Here is a 22427-nt window from a genome sequence, read left to right on the forward strand (position 1 = left end):
TCTCACTTTGCAGAGAAATCAGTGAGCAGTAACGCTGTTAGAATTGTCCGTGCTTTGCCTTGGTGGCGGCCCCAAGTTGGAGAGAGCTGTGCTTGGGGTCTGGAGCCAAAGGCAAGCACTCTCCCATGCCACCCCTCTCTTCCTTCTAGATGAGTTCATGCCCACTGCAATCGGGGAGCTTTCTTTCCAACTACAGCCACTCCATGGAGCTGCCAGAGGCCCTGGAAAAGGGCTCTCCAGGAAAAGCAACAGGAATGTTTCCTTTGTCACTGTCCTAAGACAGGATGCCTCTCACCAGGGATGTCCCTGACCTGCCTATGACCTTCTCTGTGTTCTCCAGATGCAGCTCTATCCAGGAGAGCCAGCCCAGAAGCTGCCAGCACTCCCAGAGACACTTGTGGCACTGACCCGGTGAGATGGACTTGAGGTTTGAAGGGGAGGTGGTCCATCCTGCAGGCCGGGTGGGTTGGGAGTTCCCCTCTGTTGGGAAGGAAGCTGAGTCTTGCTGTCCCCGTGTCTGCAGGCAACAGAGGAGAGAGAGCACCTGAGAGAATGACAGCAGGGGCCTGGACTGCAGCTTCAGTGGGAGGGGACAGAGGAAGGGCTGGCTGGCTCTGGGCTCCTATGTGCCATAGTAGGTCTTGATGTCATAGTAGGTCTCCACGAGGTGTTAGGCCCAGGGATGGACAGGAGATAAAGCAGTGGTCCCTGGCAGGCAGGCCCTTGATGGACATTTTAGATGACCCTCCCCTCTGTGTGCCCCACTCCAGATATGTGGCCCTTCCCCCACGTAGGGTTCTGCAGAGGAGTGGAGTCAGACAGTGATCACAGCAGCCTGGGTTCCGACGATGTGATTTCAGGGCCATCACAGTCCTAAGGGCCATACTATTGAGGGTTGGAAAGCGCCTGCACTCCCTCTCATGCGGTCATTCCCTCTGCAGCACCGCTGACCTGTGACTGTCAGCCACCATGCACACACCTCCAGGGACAGGAAGCTTGCTCATTCTTGAGGCTTGAGCCACTCCCATCTCTGCAGTGCTCTTAGAGTGCATCCCTGGGTGCAAATGCAGTGGCATCCTGTTACCCGTCCTCTTGGCTGCTTGCACGCATTTCTCCTCTCTCCCAGGATAAGCTTTTTCAGTTCCTCCCTGGATCGGGCACCTGGTCTGCTCCCCATCCTGGTCATCCAGGTGTGTGTGCCTGTCAAGGAGCTGGGCCCAGGATTGACTGGTCCTCCTTGGAAAGCAGGTCTTCTGGTGAGGGCAGTCAGCCTTTCTAGCTCTGCCATGGCGTGGCCCATAGGAGACAGAGATTGCTGTAGGTTGAGGCAATCAGAAGAGGCTTCCTGTAGGAAGCAGAACTTAGGATCTGAGAGCTTTAGAGTTAGGAGAAATCTTGGAGTCTGACCTGCTCCTGTATAGAGGATGAAGCTAAGACCCCAAGAGAGGGTGTGACTTAACCCAAGGCCACACAGCATGCTAATGCTAAGGGCAGGACTTAAAGCCTGTTCCCAACTATCTTGGGTACTGCATTCCCATATACACACATATAAAATTTTAAAAGGACATTTAATTCTGGATATTTAGGACAAGTAATGCAATCACATGGTCAGAAATTATAATAAAAACATAGAAAGTGATAATGTCTTCCTCCCACCTTGTCCCCCATCTGACCAGTGTTTACACCCATATTGTTGTTGTTTAGTCACTGAATTGTGTCCAGCTCTTGCAACCCCATAAACTGTAGCCTGCCAGGCTCCTCTGTCCATGAGATTTCCCAGGCAAGAATACTAGTGGATTGTCATTTCCTTCTCCAGGGAATCTTCCCAACCCAGGGATCAAGCCTGCATCTCCTGCATTGAGAGGCTGATTCTTTACCACTGAGCCACCCTTATTTCTCATATATCCTTCCAGAATTTCTTTATGTAGTTGCAAGCAAATACGACTATATACTTGCTTTCTTTTTTTGGACAGAAGTAGCACCGTGCCGCATATATATTATGCCTGGGGCACAATACTATTGGGGAATTCTTATCTCATCAGTAGGCAGGGAGCTTCCTGATGCCTTTTTACATCTGCATAGTGGTCCGTGCTACAATAGGTGTAGTGTGATTTATTTAGCCAGTTCCTTGGCTTTTAGGTTATTTTGATATGATAGACAATGCTAGAATGAAAAATAGTCTTCAAAGAAGCCATGAATGGTGGTGAAAAGTTCCCCAGGGCCACAGACTGCTCTGGCTTCCAGGTGCCAGTCATTAGTTAATGAACAACAGCAAGAGAGCCTATGTTGTCTTGGGTGAAAAAGGTCTAGGCATTTTTCTAGGTCTCGTCTTGTGCCCTCTCATTGCCAGTTTCTAAGCAGGTTGAACTTGGAGCATCAGAAGAATGCTCTGTGCAGACTCTTCTTGCTTTCACTTTGGTAATAGGCTTGGGGGTGGGGATGGATGGAGCTGGGGAATGGAAGTGGGTCATACACCATGAGTGCAAAGGACAGGTGCAGCTGCTTGAGGCGGGCAGGCGTGGTCTGGCTGTGCTAGGAGAGAAGCACCGCTTGGACCCAGATTCCTGCCTTAGGAGGCAGGAACTGAGCTTCCAGTGCCAACACGCATCCCTCTTGAAACTGCTGGTTTATTTTAATCCCCACCCCATGCCTAGGAGGAAAGTGAAAAGTGAAAGTGAAGTCGCTCAGTCGTGTCCGACTCTTTGCGACCCCATGGACTGTAGCCTACCAGGCTCCTCTGTCCATGAGATTCTCCAGGCAAGAATACTGGAGTGGGTTGTCATTTCCTTCTCCAGGGGATCTTCGCGACCCAGGGATCGAACCTGGTCTCCTGCATTGAGGCAGACGCTTTAACCTCTGAGCCACCAGGGAAGCCCCGTGCCTAGGTGGAGAGGATGATAAATACCAACTGGTGTAATTAACTAGGAGCGCTTGGGTAGGATGGCACCTTGGACATTGTTCTTCCTCTCTCTCCCTTGGTTCTTTTTGTAATGATGTCACAATACTTAAAAATAAATTGTTTTAAAACTGTAAAATAACTATGAATCAGTCATGATGATTTTTTTTTTCTTTACTGAGCTCTCATGTGTGTCCCTGCTTCATTAACATGGGTAGGTGGTGTCAGGAAGGATGGGGCAGAGGCTGAGAGGAGCCCAGCCCTGCCTTTGGGGAGTTCACAGCCCACGTGGAACGAGGTTCTCTTACATGTCAGCAGTTTTCAGAGACACACAGAGAGGCAGACCAAGACCTTTCAAACTCTTCATTTAAAAAAAAAAATTATTTATTTTCTGGCTGCACTGGGTCTTCATTGCTCACTCGAGCTTTTTCTAGTTGCAGCAAGTAAGGGCTCCTCTCTAGTTGCAGTGTGCATGCTTCTCATTGTGGTAGCTGCTCTTGTTGCAGACCACAGACTATTAGAACACAAGCTCAGTAGTTGTGGCGCACAAACTTAGTCGCCGCTCAGCCTATGGGATCTTCCTGGACCAGAGACTGAACCCAGGTCCCCTGCATTAGAAGGCAGATTCTTAACCACTGGACCATGAGTAAAGTCCCCACTCTTTCATTTTCAATGGTGATCAAATATATATAACATAAATTTGCCTGGAAGTGGAACTGCTGAATCGTATAATAATTCTGTCTTTAATTTTTGAGGAATCACCATAAAATTTTCCATAGTGGCTGCACCGTTATTGGTGCACCAATAGTCCACAACAGTTCCAGTTTCTCCACATTCTCATTCGCACTCTTTTTTTAAGTAGTGGCCATCTTAATGACTGTGGAGTGGTTTAAACTTTCTGACCACCACCCACTGTAAAAGATATATTTTACATCTAACCTACTGGTGTATACCCATGCACATACCTATAGCTAAAACAGAAGTTTTGTGCAATAAATTACACTTATAAATGCTGAATGTACTCTTAAGACTTTTCTGTTCTATAGTATTCTATGTAATACAAAAAACGCTAGTCATGACTTTGCTGCCATGATCTACTCATGGGTCACAACTGTAATTTGTAAAACACTGGCACAGAGAGTACCCTGGAGATTGTATATTTTTCCAAGAGGCCTGGGAGAAAATGACCTGCCAGATTATCCCCTCCTCCCACACAACCCGTCCCCCCCACCCCCACCCCAAACAGGTCCACTCTGATTCAGAGAGACAGCTCTCCTCTCTTTTTGTGAAGCTGTTGAGAAAAAGAAACCCAGGAAGGAGGGGAAGAAATCAGCCCATGATAGTCCATGATTTGGGAACCCACGTTTGACGTGAAGGCACTTGACATCCAGAAAAGGCCCACTGCAGGGTCCTGGTCCCCAGCACATGGCCGGTCGTGCCGGGCTTCCCGGACTGCCCCTGCCCGGGCCTGGCCAGGTAAGCCCTGCCGTTCAACCCTGTGAGGGTGGGCCTGACCCCGTGCCCCACTGCTCGGGAGCGGACAGAGCCTGTCCCCATGAGGAAAGCACATTTCTGACCTCACCCTCTTACAGCCCAGTGCCTGGGTTTTCTGATGCAACTCAGCCTAGCCAAGAGCCCCCTCCAGCTGTGTGGATAGACCTCGGGCTCCGGATGGACCCTCATCCGCCGAGTGCACAGGGAGTGTGAGGCGCCAAGGAGTCAGGATTGGAGGCAGGAGGGGCAGGCCGGGGCCCCCAGACCGAGCCTCGGAATCTGGGCCTCTCACTGCAGAGGGATGCTCGCCACATCACAAACACCGTTTCAGCAAAAGCTCCAGCTTACTCTTGAGTTTCCCATGATAGGGAAAGATGGTGCAGAGGGACATAAAGGAGACAGTGAGTGAAGAAAAGGGAGCATCCTCAGGCGCAGAAAGGGAACTTGCATTTCAAAAGCACTGGATTCGGACTTCCCTGGTGGCGCAGTGGATAACAATCTGCCTACCAGTGCAGGGGACGTGGGTTCAATCCCTGCTCCAGGAAGATTGCACATGCCGCAGAGCATGCTCCACGACTACGGCGCCCACACGCCTAGAGCCTGTGCTCTAAGAAAGAGAAGCCCGCACACCGCAGCTGGAGAGTAACCTCCTCTCGCCACAACTAGAGAAAGCCTACACAAAGCAACGAAGATCCAGTGCAGCCAAAAATAAATTTTTAAAAAATTAAAAAGAACACTAGTTTCAGGCCCCTGGTCCAGGCCCTTATTAGGTATCTGACCTTAGGAAATCACTTAACCTCTCTGTGCCTTGGTTTCCTTCTCTGTAGATGGGCAATAATCATAATATAGTACCACCTCCTTTTTTTTTTTTTTTTTTAACTGTAATTTCATTGTAAAATTCACTATTTTAAAGTATACCATTCAGTGACATTTACTGCACTCACAGTCTGGTATAACTGTCCCAGGCTATAGTTCCTGTACTTTCATTTCCCCAAAAGGCAGGCCTGTATCCATGGAGCAGTCAGTCCTCACTTTGCCTCCCCCAACCCTTGGCGACCCCCAGTCTGCTGTCTCTGTGCAGTTGGCACTTCTGGATATTTCATATAAATGGAATCATACAATATACATTCTTTTGTTGCAAGCTGTCCACTTAGCATGATGCGTTCAAGGTTCCTCCACCTTGTGTGGTCAGAACTCATTCCTTTCTCTGGCTGAATAGCATTCTCCGGAATGGCTACCCTACATTTTATCTCTTCATCAGTTGACATTTGGGCTGCTTCCACCTTTGGGCTATTGTGAACAGGTGATGGGGCAGGGGGCAATGTCAGCTCTGGAAGGGTCCCCCTCTATGATGAATTTGCAGCTAGAGAGGAGCTACTACCATTAGTAGGGACCACCACCACCACTTTGTCCCTAGAGTTGTCTGTGCTGGTCTCTGCTTAGTCGCTCAGTCATGTCTGACTGCAACGCCATGGACCACAGCCTGCCAGGCTCCTCTGTCCATGAGGATTTTCCAGGCAAGAATACTGGAGTGGGTTGCTATGCCCTCCTCCAAGGGATCATCCCAACCCAAGGACTGAACCCAGGTCTCCCACATTACAGGTGGATTCTTTACCATCTGAGCCACCAGCCCTGGAGTTGTCTAGGCTGGGTCTACTTGTCAAGCGAGCCTTGAGTTGTTGGCAGTGTGATCCCTGAGGTCATCTTCTGGCACCATTAGGATGCACAGGCATTGACGTAATCCCCGGGGTGCCAGCACCTCAGGGTTGCCAGAAGGTGAAGTCGTGGAGGCTGCAAGGAAGACTTCTGGTCCCCAGTAGGCTCTGGGTATTGGACCAGGAGCCAGCTCTTATATCTGGGTGAGGCCTTGGAGACTGAGCTGACCCCACACCAGGGGACCTGGGTGGTCCTACTGCCTGGTCATTTTTGGTTTTTATATTTGTTTATTTGGCCGTACTGGGTCTTAGTTGAGGCACACGCGCTCTTTAGTTTCAGCATGTGAGATCTAGTTCCCCGACCAGGGGTCAAACCTGAGCCCCCTGCATTGGGAGTACAGGGACTTGCCCACTGGCCCACCAGGGAAGTCCCCTGCCTGGTCATTTCTGACTACTTTTGTTTCCCAACTTTGCAGCCAGAGGAGGTGCCGAGGGACCAGGTGCAAGCTGCGGGATTGGCCGTGGTACAGCCGGTGCCAGGGGCACACCCTGTGCCAGTGTACGCCTTCTCCATCCAAGACCCCTCCCACAGAGAAGTAAGATATTCCCCAGCCCTCGCCTCCCTTTCCCAGGGCCCAGATCCCACTAGGTGGTAAGAAGTGGAATGGAAGTGAGAACCCAGACCTCAATAGGCACTGACCCTTGGTTGCCGGGTTAGGAAGCTCCCCTCCAAGCAGGAGCCCCTCCCAGGGCAGTCAGAAGCCAGCAGAGATTGGTGGTCAGTGGTCACCAGCAGGGCCAGTGTGCCTGCTGACTTGGGAGGCCCTCTGTGTAGAGAGGTGTGATCCGCATGGCAGATAGCAAAGGGGACAGCAGGAGCAAAGAAGGGCATGGGGCGGGGAACAGATTCCTGCCACCCAGGTCTGGGTCTCTGCCCACGACCCCAGTCCCCTGGAGGCTCCTGACCCTGCCCTGTGACACCCCACTGCACAGGAGGGCACCCACACGGCCACACCGCAGAAGAGGAAGGCCTGCCAGACCGAGTGCCCCCGGAAGGTCATCAAGATGGAGTCTGAGGAGGGGGAAGAGTCTAGGTTGGCTCAGAGCTCCCCTGAGCAGCCCAGGCCCAGCACCTCCAGGGCAGTCTCGCCACCCCACCTGGATGGGCCCTCCAGCCCCAAGAGCCCCATCATAAGAGATGAGCTCTCCCTGCCTGAGAGCAACCATCAAACCGGCGACCCTGCAGAGACAGGTAGGGAGTGGGGATGGGCAGGATGGGCTGAGGCCTGCATGCTGTCTTCCAGGGGCTGGGTGGGACCCCTCCTCTGCATCCTGACGCCCTTCCCAGGAAGCCCAAGGCAAGCAGCATTCCCTGTGTGTCTTGTCCTCAGCTGCCACCAAATGGGGAAGGGCAAGCCCAGGGTTTGTCGGGGGGGGGCTGGCGCGGATGGTTTAGCCCATGCTTTGCTGGGATGCCCGTGTAGGGAGCATGATAGCCTGGGGAACACATTTCCTTAGCTCCTTCCCCCTGACACACCCTTTTCAAACCCAGTACCATGCCTCTGCACAGGATGGGTCTCCCCAAACAATGTTTGTTGGTGGGTGTCTAGCACATGCTCAGAGAAGACTTGGGTAAAGTCCACACCCATCGGTTCCCAAATTTTTTTTACGAAGGCCATCCACCTAAAGTATCTCGCTTGCTCAAGGTATCTTTTATGGCCACTGCCAGACAGGGAGTCCTTTCATGTGAGTGGAGGTCAACCCCCAGAATCCTGGAATGTTCAAGACAGTTCTTCCTGGAGCTGTTTCACCCAGTATCCAGCTTTGTTTTCATTCTAGGTCCCACACTGACCCCTGTCCCTGGTCACACTGAACCCTGACCCTGGCCATACACTCAGCCCCAATGGAGAATCCTTGCTCACAAATGCTATTGGTAATCAGAAGGTTTTGTAAACCTAAAGTATCTTTTAACTCAAACATCTCGGCTCACAGAGCTGAGAATTGGAACAACCAGTGTGCTGCTTTAGGATGGCCAAAGGTTCCAAACCAGGTGGTGCTTGTCACACCCCTCCTCAGGTAGTCAGTTCTGAATCATTCCAGGGCCAGTAGCTGAATTAAGTCGTCACAGACAAGGCATAGCAGGCAGTGATGGAAAGCCACCTTGAGTAACCACTCCGTACCGGCAGATCCTGGCTTCCCAGGTGGCCCAGTGGTAAAGAACCCGCCTGCCAACACAGCTAGACATCAGAGAGGCGGGTTCAATCCCTGCATTGGGGGTCCCCTGAAGGGAGGCACAGCAACCCACTCCAGTATTCTTGCCTGGAGAATTCCACTGGCAGAGAGACCTGGCGGGCTACAGTCCACAGGGTTGCAAAGAGTCGGACATAACTGAGCAACTAAACAGGCAGATCCACGCTGCCACACACACTGAATGTTGACAGCCCCCTTGCAGGGCACATGTCACCCACCCAGCCCACTGGCCTGCAAGGATTCCCACAGGAGAACACCCTGGGCTCCGTCCACGAGCAGCCCTGGCAGGGCCTAAGCCCGTCTCCCCTGCTCTGTTTCAGAGGAGCGCGTCGTGGTGATCAGCAGCTCGGAAGACTCAGATGCTGAAAACCCGGTGAGTTGCTCAGAAGTCTGGCCCAGGACACTGCCTCCCCCCATTCCAGGTCCCCAGGGGCACAGCCCCAGCAGGTGACTCTCAGACTCACCTCGCGCCCAGGGGATTTATCAGTGAGGCAGTGAGTCCTGAGCTGTCCGGAGGATAGTCTCCAATTGCCAGCTGTGGCCTGGATTGCCTCAGCCCTCCCATCATACCAGGGTAGGAGCTGTCAGTAATCACATGTACTCTTTCTGAAGACCTGGACAGGGCTTCCCTTCAGAGCCCTATGTCTTTTCTGGACTAGCCAATGCCTGTGTCTGCAGCTTCCTTATGCGTTTTCTGCCCTCCTAAGTCTCAGTGAGCGGGGCGGACCTGCACCCGTTCCCCGGTTAACGGCAGTGATGCAGGGCCACATGGGGGTATGAGGGCGCAGGGCAGCACCACGCAGGGCCCAGACTAGTACATTGTGACTCCACGTAAGCAGAACTTTCTTTAAAGCCATCCCACAGTGGGACAAGTGGCCGCACGGGTTGTGACCCTCCTGTCCCCGGAGGTTTGTTCATAGAGGTTCATAGAGGCCGGGCTGTCACCTGCCCAGGGGTGAAAGGGATCAGAATTAGAGTGGAAGGCTGGACTGGGTGGTCCCTGAGGTCCCTGCCAGCCTTCAGTCTGAGGTTCTGTGTTGGAAAGCGTGCGGAGCCCACTGAGACCACCATCCTGCCTCCTTCCTCGTCCGTCCAACCCCCGCTGAGAGCTCGCCGAGCGTCCCACTCCCTCCGGGCCTCTCGTCTGTCCCATGGCACATGCCGCCCCTCGGCTTGGCCTCCCCACCATCCTGCCGAGCAAGCTGCCATCCCCGACGCTGAGAGTCCCAGCCAGCCTGCCGGTCACCAGGAGCAAGCCGCCGTCCACCGTGGGATCAGCTTCCTGTCACGTGGGGTGCAAAGAGCCCTGCGCCCTCGCAGCACCTTTCACCTGCCCCTCAAAACGTATCGTGCCCACAGGTGGACTTGGCCTGCCTCCATGGGTCAAGCCACCGCCCCGGCCACCACTGGGCCTCCCAGCCAACCTGCCAATCCCCAGGAGGATCCCACCTGCCCCCAAAGGGCCAGCGGCCAACCCCGCCTGGTGCAACTGGCTGCACGACCCCTTGACCCCTTCCCTTCTGTGTCCCAGTGGCTCAACATCTTTCCCCTTCCTCACTCCCCTGGGATCTCCCAGCGTAACACCTTTTATAGGAGAATAATGGGGGGAGGCAGAGCATCCCAAATTCCTGGAGCAGGGGTTGCCCCTGGGGATTCTGGCAGGGCCCCCATGGAAAATCCCCTAGCCCAGGTCCCCCCGGAGGCCTCTCCAAGTGCATTCCTACCACCCCACCCTCTGGAGAGGCCACCCACCGGCACAGACACCCCGCAGACAAGCCTCTGAGTGTCCCAAGCGCCTCCCTTCTCTGCAGCCCTGGAGATTGGCAGGTTGGCATCCCGAACGTCTTGTCACAGAATGAAGCAGGGAATGCATGACTCCATGGACCTCTGAACAAAGAGGCTTAAGGCCTCCCCAGTCAGAATATTCTCGTTCCTCACATCCTCAAGTCTCTTTGCCCAAGACAAGGAAGCTTCTCTCACCCTTTGCAACTCCCACTGCCCCATTCTCCCACCCCAAGCCTTCCCACTGGGCCTCTGCCAGGATGTAAGCCCACGAGGGCAGGGACTGTGTGGCTCCCAGGCCCTGGCAGGTGCAGCTGCTCAATAAACACTTATTGAACAATTACCCTCGCAAACCCTTCTTCCATGACCATCAGATTCCCTGCTGGGCCTCTCCTCCCGGCTGGTGGTCTTTGTCTCCTCTGCACGGACTCTTGGTTCACCTGTGGGACTGCTGTGACCCTCTTTCCTCCACACCCTGTGTGAGCAGCAGAGGTGGGAGGTGGGGTCCAGGCCCTCTGTGCCTCCTGGACTGCTTTGGTTCTGCTATCTGGCAGCATCCTCCATGCCCTTGAGGTTCAGGCTCTCCAGATGAACCCCGCTTTCCCCAGCTCATCTTAGACTTTCTTCTGCTCCCCACTATACTGGAAGACTGCCTCCTAGGTTTCCTCTCCCGACCCGGGTCCCGCCTTCTTCCTAGATGACTTCAACATCCACCACCCTGGCCTCTCCTCTCCTTGACCTTTCAGGGATCTTTGCCCCATTCCCCTGCAGCTGCCAGCCCCATCCCCCTTACCTTCTCCCCCCAGACCACTCCATCACTGAGAACTTTCCCTCTCTAGACTGGCCCAGACTGACCATAGCTTCCTTTTCCTTGAGCTCTCCATCAGTTACTTCCAGGACTTGGGCTGTTTGCCTCCCAGTTCCTTCTGCCATTACCTCCCACCCACCAGCCAGCAAGGTCCACCGCTTCAGCCAGTCTTCCACCAGGATCTTGGTGCCCTGTCTCCCCACCGCCCCCCTCCTGGTAGCCTGCCCTCCAAAGACAGCCCTGGAAGGATGCAATTGTGTCCCCTGCTCTGCACTGCCACCTGGAGGCCAACTCTTGTTGGAGAAAAGTCGAAGGGAGGAAAGCTACAAATGATTTGTCTCCTGGACTCCTTAGCCTCCTGCCTAGGCATGCCCCGTCCCCTGCTCTCCAGGGCACCTCGCTGCACCCCTGCTTCCCTAGCTCTGCTCCCTCTTCCCCACCCTCGCTCTTGGCCGCTCTGCACCTTCTGCCCCAGGAGGACCGCAGGACAGGTGGTGCAGCAGCGGCCCTTATCTTGCTCTCTGATGACTGATTGACCCGACCCCATCACATCCGTCCCCATCCCTTCTGTTAGGACTAGAGGACCCCCCTCTAGGACTCACTCCTCCTCTCCCTGGCCATGCCCTCCTGCCCCCTTGGCAACCTCCCTCCATCTCCATCCTCATTTGCATCTTCAAACACTTCCTGTGGGCTATAACTAAGCACCCTGGAGAAAGTCCCATCTTTGCATGCACCACCCCCCAACACACATACCATTTACCCTTCAACCTTCACCCCCTCGGTGCTCCTTCCTTGCCCCAGTCCCGTGAGCCCTGCCACCATCTCCAGGGTAACCTCCGTGCCTCTCAGTCCAGTGGTCATCTTCAGTCCTAACGCCCCCACACTCTGCTTCCCTTGGGTTCAGGAAGTTTCCTCCTGCAGCTCTGCTGGTCCTCCTCACTCCCTGTTCAGGTCTCTTTGTTTTTCTAAATGTTGTTCTCCCAGCCTAGGTTCTGGGATCTCATCTCCTTCTAGAATCTGTACACTCTCCCCATGATCTCAACCATGTGCATGGCTGCATATGGGCTCCTGCCTGCCAGACCAGTAGAGCCCAGTGTCTCCAGTCAGATGCCCCACAGAAACCTCAAACTCACCTCACTTCTTATTCTCTCTGTAAATTGCACACATCTGCATAGTTGCAGAAGCTGGGACCCCAGAGCTGCCCAGGAGTGCCCCCACCCTTTTCACTATCCCTCAGAGCCAGTCACTTTGTGAATCTTACCATGTTCTAAATTCCTCAGAAAGCTGGTTACTTCTTTCTATCCCATAATCTTGATAACATGAAAACAAGGTTAACCCTGGATGGAAGTAGAAGCCTGAGAAAGAAAGAGCAAGAAAAGAATTCGAATGCTGTTAATATGGCCAGGCTTCGTGAGAGTCAGGTGGAAGCACTGAAACCAGCAATATTTTGGTGGCATGGGGATGGGGGGGTCAGACTAGCACTTAGCTGTCAGTAGCAAGGAGCCACTAGGTGCTATCTGAGGTTGATCAACTCAGGAAGAAGAAGTGCATTTCAGGTTACAAAGAATTAAATGATTAGAAGCAGCTGCTCATGTTTGGAGACCAGGTCTGGAGGCAAGAGAACCAGAGGGTCACTGCTTTTGTGTGGGCGTTCTTCAGATGCGTTTTTAAAATTAACCATTACGGGAGTCTGAAACTTATTGGAAAAAAAAATTTTTAGAAGCAAACAAATTAGGTCCTCCTAAGTAGGTGCATCTCTCACCCACCTGCCATGCCCCCTTCCAGACCCCTGGTGCTCCCAGAGTTCCTTAGCAGGAGGGGGCAGGGCGATGTCTGCAGGATGCTCCTGGCTCCCACGTCCTCCCCTCCCTGTGGCCTTTATCCATCCTGCCCCTGTGTGAGAGCTTCGGAATGCCTGCTTAGTCGCTTCAGTTGTGTCCACCTCTTTGTGACCCCATGGACTGTAGTTAACCAGGCTCCTCTGTCCATGGGATTCTCCAGGCAAGAATACTGGAGTGGGTTGCCATTTCTTTTTCCAGGGGCTGTTCCCCACCCAGGGGTTGAACTCATCTCTTGAATGTCGCCTGCTGAGCTGTGGAATAGTGGCCTGCTAAGAGACTGTGTTTTCCAAGTGTACCAGGGCAAGCAAGCCCCCAGCTTGGGCTGCAGCTGTGTCAATGGCTGGAATCCAGACATGTCGGGGCTCTGGCACTGATCTGGTGTGGTGGGCAGGGCTGGGGAGAGCCTGCTCGAGCAGCACAGGTGTTCTGTCGGAGACCTCGCCCCTGCTGGGAGAGGCAGTGGGGCTGTAGTCTTGGGGTGGAGAGGGAGTCCCAGGTCTGATGCTGGAGACCTAGGGTGAGGACTGTGCTTAAAAATGAGGTGGGTTAGCCACACCTCCACTGCGGGCTCTGTGTCAACAGAGCCAAAGGAGAAAAAGGTAGATGTCATCACGCACTCTTGCAATAGAAGATGCCCCAGTTCCCAGTAACAACAGGACCAAGTGGAAGCAGGAGGTGGCCTTGCCGAGGGGGCAGCCCCCAGAAGAAGTGCATGGTGACCGGCAGTGGAAGGGAGGCCCAGGGAAGCGACTGACCCAGGGGAGGGACCATGATGCTGGTGAGTGTGCACATCAGAAAAAGACACAGGTGCTCAGCTGAGAAGATGGGAGCCGTGGCCCCTGGAGCTGCAGAGGGGCCAGAGCAGGAGGCAGAGGGCTGTAGGGACCACAGGCTGGCTAATGGGATCATCTGGGTTAACAGATAACATGTGCGGTATCTCTGGGGCCTTCAGGCTTTGCAAGAGCTAGGGTTTTCTGCCTGCAAAATACAGGCATGCATGTGTCTGGCCATTCTGATCCCAACTGTAAGCTCAAGTGCTGAGAAAGTTCCTCAGGAGCCAAGGACCTCTAGATTAGCATTAATGTCAATACTAGATACTTCAGGTGAGAATGTTGAATAGCAGAGAGCTTGGCTTCTGATTTGCTGATGCCCAAACGTGGAATGAATCCGTAATTAGGACAGTTGTTCCCAATCCTGGCTGCGCACTGCTATCACTTGGGGGTTTTACCAAGGACAGATTCCTGAGTCCCACCCCCAGGGAGTCTAACTATATTGGTCTGGGGCTCAGCCTGGACATCAGGATTTTTTTAAACTGCTTATGCACAACCAAGGAGGTTGTGTTGTTCAGTCGCTAAGTCACGTCTAACTCTGCGACCCCAGGGACTGCAGCACACCAGGCTTCCCTGTCCTTCGCTATCTCCCAGAGCTTGCTCAAACTCATGTCCATTGAGTTGTTGATGCCATTCAACCACCTCATCCTCTGTCGCCCCCTTCTCCTCTTGAGGGATTCGATTGCATATCTGTGTGAAAGAAATGCTGCTCATTTGTGTACATATCAGCCTTGAACAGAGGTGACGTGTACATGCTGGGATATGACCCAGGTTGGGAAGGGGAGATGCTGGGTCTTTCCAGATAAACCTTCTAGAGGTTTTTTGGAAGGTGATAAGCTAGTGGCTTCCTAGGAGCACCTCAGTATGGCCATTACACCTGCTGTGTTGAGATGTGGTTAATCTGCTAAGTTGACTGTGATGAAAATAAGTGAAATTGAGCTCTTCAACCCGATTGCACATGTATCCTGATTGCCTGTGTATCCTGAGAAATATCCCAGATCCCACATGGCTCAGTTTTGCAGTCAAAGAAACACAGTCCATTAACCAGTCATCTTTCAAAGACTGTTACAGAGAATACAACTCATAACTCACAGCAACACTCCTTAAATCCTTCATCCCGTCATACTCACCACCATCATCTCCTACTCACTGCTCCCTCAAAGCCTTTTCTCACCTTTCACTTTCCAGTCCTCACATGAGGGCTCTGATCTTTTCCCTCCTCTGGTTCTTTCTGCTGCCATTCCTTTCTCTTCCAAGGAAATCTCAAGCTTTTTCCAACAAAAGGCCCTCTCCTGGATTCTTGGGTTCAGATCTCTGCTACTCTCCCCCTCTATGCTCCATGCTCCACCACCACCCCCCACCCCCGACTTAATCCTGATTGTGGAATGAGGTCGAGGAGTGGCAGCGGCGGGGCATGGAAGAGGGACAGAAAGATATCCAGCATCGGAGCTGGATATCAGCTGGATAGATAATCAGCTGTGCTGATTCTGTTGACCCTGGGTCTTTAGGAAAGTCTTTTTTAAATGTCAGTACTTCCCAGCTGTACTGCTGGGATTTAAGGCAGGGATGGGGAACTGCTTGCAGTGCTAGCTGGAGTTCAGTGGAAGGCATTCCTGTGAGACCAGCCCGGTGGAGTAGCCATACTTTATGGTCGTCCCCAAGGGCAAGAGAAATCTGGGCGGAAGGAGTCAGGGCTAGAAGATTCAGCCTTCCCTCCCTTGACAACTTGATGGAAAGGGGTGTTCCTTTATTAAGGGGGCCAGAAGGGTCTTCAGTAAGTTCAGGACAAAGGATATTTCCTTGGCTATAAAAGAGAGAATGACCCCAAGACCATGGGAGGCTCTTAAAAAGTGAGGGTCTCGTGGTTATCATAAGTGACCCTGGTATAAAGATGGGGGAGTTAGCTCAAAGATGCTGCTCTCCAGGGAGATCAAGTCTTGGAAAGGACTATCTGAAGAGAAGACACTGGCTTTCCAGCCTGAAGAGACAGTGCCGGAAGACAGATGGAAGCACTCAGGGCCACTGCGAGGGCTTTGGCAGTTTGGAGCAAAGAGAAGAAGGAAGAGGGGAAGGCCATGTCGGTGGGTGGCAGAGAAGACTCGGCCAAGGGGACGGCACTTCACCTGAAGCCCAGGGGAGGCCACAGCAAGGGGAGTCCAGCTGTTTCCACCAGCCCAAGTGTGAGAGCACCCCTGCCTTGTGATCGGAACAGGCACTGGAAGCTTGGCGATAGGAAACAACTAGATTCTCCCACGGCGGAAAAATGTGGTGTCTCCTGCCGGTGCTCTAGCAACTTCAAAGAAGACTCCTGGAGAAGGCTCGCTCCAGGGAGGCAAGGGAGCCTTGACAGCATGACAGAGACTCAGCAGGACGTGCCAAACCAGCCTTGGATGCGTGGCCAACTCGAGGATACTGATCCACAAGGCCTATATTTTGTCCAAGTAGGGCCTCAGGTATAAAGTCCCAGAAAACTCACAGGCTGCTTTAAGCCAAACCAGCGCTATATGGACTCAGGGAGTGTCTGTTTTTATCAGTGCCTAGGAGGAAGAAACACAAGCTGGAATCAAGATTGCCGGGAGAAATATCAATAACCTCAGATATGCAGATGACACCACCCTTAGAGCAGAAAGTGAAGAGGAGCTAAAAAGCCTCTTGATGAAATTGAAAGGAGAGCAAAAAAGTTGGCTTAAAGCTCAACATTCAGAAAACTAAGATCATGGCATCCGGTCCCATCACTTCATGGGAAATAGATGGGGAAACAGTGGAAACAGTGTCAGACTTTATTTTGGGGGGCTCCAGAATCACCGCAGATGGTGATTGCAGCCATGAAATTAAAAGACGCTTACTCCTTGGAAGAAAAGTTATGACCAACCTAGATAGCATATTCAAAAGCAGAGATATTACTTTGCCGACTAAGGTCCGTCTAGTTAAGGCTATGGTTTTTCCTGTGGTCATGTATGGATATGAGAGTTGAACTGTGAAGAAGGCTGAGCACCGAAGAATTGATGCTTTTGAACTGTGGTGTTGGAGAAGACTCTTGAGAGTCCCTTGGATTGCAGGGAGATCCAGCCAGTCCATTCTGAAGGAGATCAACCCTGGGATTTCTTTGGAAGGAATGATGCTAAAGCTGAAACTCCAGTACTTTGGCCACCTCATGAGAAGAATTGACTCATTGGAAAAGACTCTGATGCTGGGAGGGATTGGGGGCAGGAGGAGAAGGGGACGACAGAGGATGAGATGGCTGGATGGCATCACTGACTCGATGGACGTGAGTCTGAGTAAACTCCGGGAGATGGTGATGAACAGGGAGGCCTGGCGTGCTGCAATTCATGGGGTCGCAAAGAGTCGGACACGACTGAGCGACTGAACTGAACTGAACTGAACTGAGGAGGAAGTTGGAGAGGGCTATGAAATGCAAATAGAGCCGAAATCAGCCACTCGCAGGAAAATCCTAGCACATTTTAATTGTGGTTAGCAAAGACTTTGCACTTGGCTGGAGAGTGGAAGGGTGGAAGACAGAAGGCTAGTTCTGCCCCAGGCCAGGGATGACAGCCAGAGGTCAGAGTTCAGAGAGGCCTTGGATGGCCCTGGGTGAGGCCAACTCCATCAGCCACCAGGGGCAGTCTGTCGGAGGGGAAGGTTGGGGCCTGCTCTGGACTCTGTCCCAGCAGTGCCCTCAGCAGGCCCTGTGTCAATGGCCACACCCCTTCCCCCTGGTGTCTGCTTAATACCCACAGGTGACACGGGAAGTTCTGAGCTGGCCCCCGAAGCCTAGCTTTGCCAGGTGTGCAGATGATAAGCAATTAACTCTGTATTACGAAAGGCTCTATCTCCCTCCTTCGCCCCAGCCCCTGGGGGTTAAACGCTTACAGCTAGAGCCCCTCCCACTCCCAGGGCCTTTCAACAGTGTTCACACCTTGGTGCTGCAGAGAACAGAGCCTCAGGTGCCCAGCCTGGCGAAGCCCAGCCTGCTTGCCTAAGCAGCTGTCTTCTGGACCCCAAATGGCAGACAGAGGGCTCCTGGGTCTGAGCCTGCTTCTGTCCACTGCTCTCACAGCCGGGCGCCGTGTGCCCCGTAGAGGCGGCATCCCAGGGGCCGGGCGGCCCTCCCCTCTCCTCTGTGCAGGGTGCCGGGACCTCAGCTCACCTGGGGGACAAGAAAAGCCAGGCGTCCTGCCCCTTCCAGAGAAACACCTGAGGTTCGAGATGGGACTCCTTCCCCCACCGCCCCCCAGTTCACGATGTTTGTTCTGAGTTGGCTCAAGGAGTTGAAGCAAGGAGCAGACACATGGGGCCTGCCCACCCCACCTTGGCCCCAACGCCTTCCCAGAGCCTACCCCCCCCAGCCCTGCTCACCCATGTGCACACTCAGCCACACAGTATCACACTTGCACACGCACCTGTGTCAACACAGGCCCGCAAACCCACACCCCCCATACACACACACACAATATTTGCATTCATTCCCACACTTTTTCACACTCACACTTCCCCCCATGATCCCATCCTACTCACGCACTGACACACGTGCCCTGGTTCACACGCATGACCCTCACACGTGCATATGCACGTTCACATCCGTTCAGGCACTCGCTTGGAAACGCCCCCTCCCTTTTCCAGTAACAGGCCCTCCCTGAGGCATACACAGACCCCTCCCCCACATACCCACACACTCTCATCGCCCTCTACCCCACGCTCACGCACAGGCCAGCATGCACGCCTGTTCCCAGGGACTCGGCTCAAATGGCCACTGCCCCCTCTCGGCCCCCACAGCCCCTGATCTGTTGATTTCTTCTGTGTTGCAGGACTCCCGAGAGCTGGCCGACAACAGCAGCGAGTCCAGTGACCTCCAGCTGGAGGGCCCCAGCTCCCTCGGAGTCCTGGATGACAGCCTCTCCAACTCCCTGGTGGAAGACAAGCCCCTGGTTTTCTTTGACCTCAAGATTGACAATGAAAGTGGGTTCTCCCGTGGCCACCCCCCAACCCGTTCTTGCTCAGTCCCTAAGTCCCCAGGATAAGTGCAGGCAGAGCCATCTGTGAGCTCGGGAGAGCCCTGAGCTGTGGCCAGTGGTTGCAGCCAGAGGGTGGTCAGAGCACCGCACCTCCCGGGGCCTCTCGGGTGTTTGAACTTGGTTCTCTGAATAAGGACGTCTGCTTTGACCAGGGCCTGAAGGCATGAGGCAAGCACCTCCATGAGTCCCTTCCTGACTGGTGCTTCCATTAGGGAGCCTTGGGAACACACTTGTAAACAGAAACGCAACCTTAAAGTTGCCGAGGTGACACCAGCAATCCAAACACAGCCTTAGGCTGAGTACAGAGCCCATTCTTTCCAAGGTTGCTGCAAGGGGCGGCCAACAGAGCCAAGGTCACAGAGAGATGTGGCCCCTTCTCCCTCAACTCCGCGGTGCTTACCCTAGCCCTGCGGGAGGCTAGGTCCCATCCAGTTGCCTGGGCTCAGCGTGGGGTCAGCCCAGGGAGACACAACAGCGGGTATTGCACAGGACAGAGAAGCCATTTGCAGACCTCACTGGAAGATTCGGGGCCATGCTCTGAATGGAGTGGATTGGGCAAGTGTGCTGTCTGACCCAGCGCTCTGATGGCTGGGGGCCTTAGCTATGTGACTGATGGGGTTGGAGGTCGGAGGGAAAGGGAGTGGAGGGCTAGGCTGAAGAAGTGAGGGATCCCTAGGGTAGGTGGGTGGAGGCTGGCAGAAGACAGACTGGAGGGACCCAGAGTGAAAGGGTTTGGTGAACTCCAGAAGGTGGCAGGGCAGGGGAGAGCAGGACTCCCGGCAGAGGAGGAAGGGGGCCTGGAGGAAAGCCCCACCTCCCCTTCTGACCCCCATCCCTATCAGAGCCAGGGTCAGAGCTATGTTTGAGGCTGATGCTTGATTCCTGCCATCAGGCCCCAAGGTGGGGTCTCTGGATGGTGAGGTTGGTGCCCCCTGCCATGCCCTTGAGGCCTCACGCTGCCGTTCTCTCCTGCCCAGCCCAGAAGATTAGCCAGCTGGCAGCCGTGAACCAGGAAAGCCAGTTCCGCGCGCTCATCCAGCCCGAGGCGCTCAACGTGTACTCCAAGGCCGTCTCCCTAGAGGCGGGACTGCAGCACTTCCTGCAGTTCCTGGTGAGCATGCACCAGCCCATCCTGGCCTGCTATAAGCTGTGGGGGCCCAGTCTCCCCAGCTTCTTCCAGGCTCTGGAGGAGATGAACATGCTGGGGACGTTCCAGAAGTCCATCTCGGGCTTCCTGGCCACGCTGCCCCTCATCCGGCAGTGCGTGCCGGGGGCCAGCAGCTTCAAACTCAAGAGCCTGGCCAAGACCTACCTGGCAAGAAACATGAGCGAACGCAGCGCCCTCGCGGCTGTGCTGGCCATGCGCGACCTGTGCCGACTCCTCGAGGTGTCCCCCGGCCCCCAGCTGGCCCCACACATCCACCCCTTCAGCAGCCTGCAGTGCTTCTCATCCCTGCAGCCCCTGGTGCGGGCGGCCATCCTGCCCCGGGCCGAGGCCCGCTTGCTGGCCCTCCACAAGGTCACCTTCATAGAGCTGCTGACCGCACACCACCATGACCCTCAGGGCGGCCTCAAGAAGTACAACCGCTTCCTGAGCCTCCAGACTCCCACGTCGTCCCAGCCTGCATTCGACCTGCAGTCTCTGGGCACCTACTTCGAAGGCCTGCTGGGGGCGCCGGCCTCGGCAGGGGCAGGAGGCGTCGCTGCCCCTCCGGCTGGCCACAGCTTGGCAGAAAGGGCTACGCAGCAGACCTGAGGGGAGGGGCTGACTGGCTTAGACTCTGGGGACAGAGAGAGATGGGGTCCCTGAGCCAGCCCCTACCCACCACAGCATCCCCAGGCCCTGGTCCCCAGTTATTTCCCTTGTCATTTGGCCCAGAATCAGTTCTTCTCCAGGACCAAATTCCACCTCTCTAAAAATTCCACAGAGAAGGTTCCGAGGCCAAGCAACCACCCGACGGGGGCCACAAGATCCCCGGGCGGCCTTGGGAGCACTGTGAGTTAGCTCGAAGACCCCCTGGGCCTCCCACTCCAGGAGCCAGAACCGGGGGCAGGGCGGGGTCCCTGGTGAAGAAGGCCTGGCTGCTGGGCTCTCAAAGCAGCCCCCATATTGCCCCAGCCAACTGAGTCCAGCTTCCGGAGGGTCCCTTTCTGCTCCTCCCTGAGCCCTGGCATGGCCCCAGGGGCCCTGCTGACAGCACCCACAGACACTGCCTACACCACCAGGGGCCCCACGGGTACCAAAGTGCCTTTCAAACCAAACCTTCCCTGGGGGTTTGGGTTCTTCCAGCCTTTGCCTACCCGGAGGCCAGCCCAGTTCCCATCCACTCTGGGGCACTTTCACCCCCCAAGGGCCTCCTCTCAGCGGAGACGGGGCCTGCCACTCCCTGCTGCTCCCTGCTTCCAGACATGACCTTCCAAGCCTGCTTCCCTCCTGCTGACCACACTGGGCCCTTCTCACTCTCTGCAATGCCACCACCTGCCCCGAGCCCTCCCAAGGTGTGACCTCCAACCCAGCACTGCTCTCAGTGGAGTCCAGGGAACTGCAGTATGGGAATCTCTAGGGTGGGGCCCAGCAGGCTGCTTTAGCAGGTTCTCCAGATGATTCTGAGGGCCACCAAGTTTCAGCGCCATTGCTCTGATAGACTGCCCTCCCAGGAGAAGCAGTGTGGAGCAGCAGAGAAAGTCCTGGCCCTGACTGTGTGCTGAGTGGGACCCAGGAAAGGGCCCCTTCCTGAGCCCCCATGTCCCCACCTATAAAATGGGCTGGTTAGTCTGCATGGTCCCAGAGCTCCCATCTAGCCCTGCCATTCTGGGGTTTTAGGAATGAGCAGCAGGCCTCTGGGGCAGTGGTGAAGGAGATTTTCATTCTTGAGCCCTTGGCCCCAACCCTAAGCTAACTAAGTCCCTCAAACTTGAGCGGAACACAGGCCGTGGTCTCATCTGACTAGTGGAACCACTGCCCCTTCCCCTCATCCCCTCTGCCATCCCTCTTCCTTGATGCCCTGGTCCTGGGGATACCCCCATGGCCTCAGCTTTCACACGGCTGAAGGCTGTGTGCCCACACCCCCGCCCCCATCCACTGGGGACCCTGAAGGCCCACAGAGGGTCACATAGGAACTGGTTGCCATGTGAGAGTGCTGGCTCTGACAGTGAACTCTGATGCATTTCAAATCAGATTCCGACTTAAAAGCAGGCTCTGGCTCCGAAGCTCAGTAAAACTGGTGGCTGGCTGAGGGGAGGAGGGGGCTGGAGCCTCAGTCTGCCTGTGATGACCATCTTGGTGGCAGCAGGGCAGGGCTTGGGCCCCTCCTCACCGTATCTTCCCCCCAGCCCCACCCCAAGACTGAACCTGCTGATTTCCAGCTCCAAGCCCAGCCCCAGAAGGCTTTCTTCCTTTAGATGGAGTTGATCACATTTGTTATAGTGAAGGACTGTTCAGCCCTCTCGCCACTGTCATAGACTTTAATAAAGACGTGAATCTTCAAAGCCTGGTGCGCCAATCACAGACTCTGCCCAAACCACCCCAGGAGTCCTGAGCAGTCTCTTGCTTGGTGAAGGGGGAGCTTGCTGGCATAGCTGTTCTTTGTGAGGGCATCTCTCAGGACTCAACAGAGCTGAGAACCCCTCGTTGCTCAGTGCTGAGGGTCTCAAGGATATGAGCCACCGTTCTAAGTGGGGAGACGAGGGCGGACCTGTCTGGGATCATCTCCAAGGGGGTTAACCACGTGGAGGGAAAGAAGCACCAGTTTCAAGAATCACCCCCTAGGGGGAGTCAGGGACCAGAGAGACCAGGGACTTTACGTCTGCCTCCTGCTGAGTAACTTTGTACCCTGGCAGAGTTCTCATTGGTGCCTGC

At 54.5% G+C, this 22427-nt stretch overlaps 1 protein-coding gene across 5 annotated transcripts in view; it reads left to right on the forward strand.

Moving 5' to 3' along the window:
* Positions 1 to 21716, forward strand: part of PML (PML nuclear body scaffold) — a 52985-nt gene extending 31269 nt beyond the window's left edge. Inside the window, exons 4-9 of one of the 5 annotated variants that reach the window (XM_040257213.1) lie at positions 341 to 411; positions 6522 to 6641; positions 7039 to 7297; positions 8616 to 8668; positions 18362 to 18512; positions 19546 to 21716. In XM_040257213.1, coding sequence (XP_040113147.1) covers positions 341 to 411; positions 6522 to 6641; positions 7039 to 7297; positions 8616 to 8668; positions 18362 to 18512; positions 19546 to 20324 — 1433 coding nt within the window. In that variant the 3' untranslated portion in view covers positions 20325 to 21716. Of the gene's footprint in view, positions 1 to 340; positions 412 to 523; positions 1306 to 2795; positions 3046 to 6521; positions 6642 to 7038; positions 7298 to 8615; positions 8669 to 9340; positions 10421 to 18361; positions 18513 to 19545 lie in introns of those variants that run through there. The other 4 variants (XM_040257216.1, XM_040257214.1, XM_040257217.1 and 1 more) reach the window with 4 other exon arrangements.
* Positions 21717 to 22427: the final 711 nt, after the last annotated feature.

The sequence above is a fragment of the Oryx dammah genome, unplaced genomic scaffold, assembly GCF_014754425.2.
Source record: "Oryx dammah isolate SB20612 unplaced genomic scaffold, SCBI_Odam_1.1 HiC_scaffold_16, whole genome shotgun sequence".
In the NCBI taxonomy this organism is placed as follows: Eukaryota; Metazoa; Chordata; class Mammalia; order Artiodactyla; family Bovidae; genus Oryx; species Oryx dammah.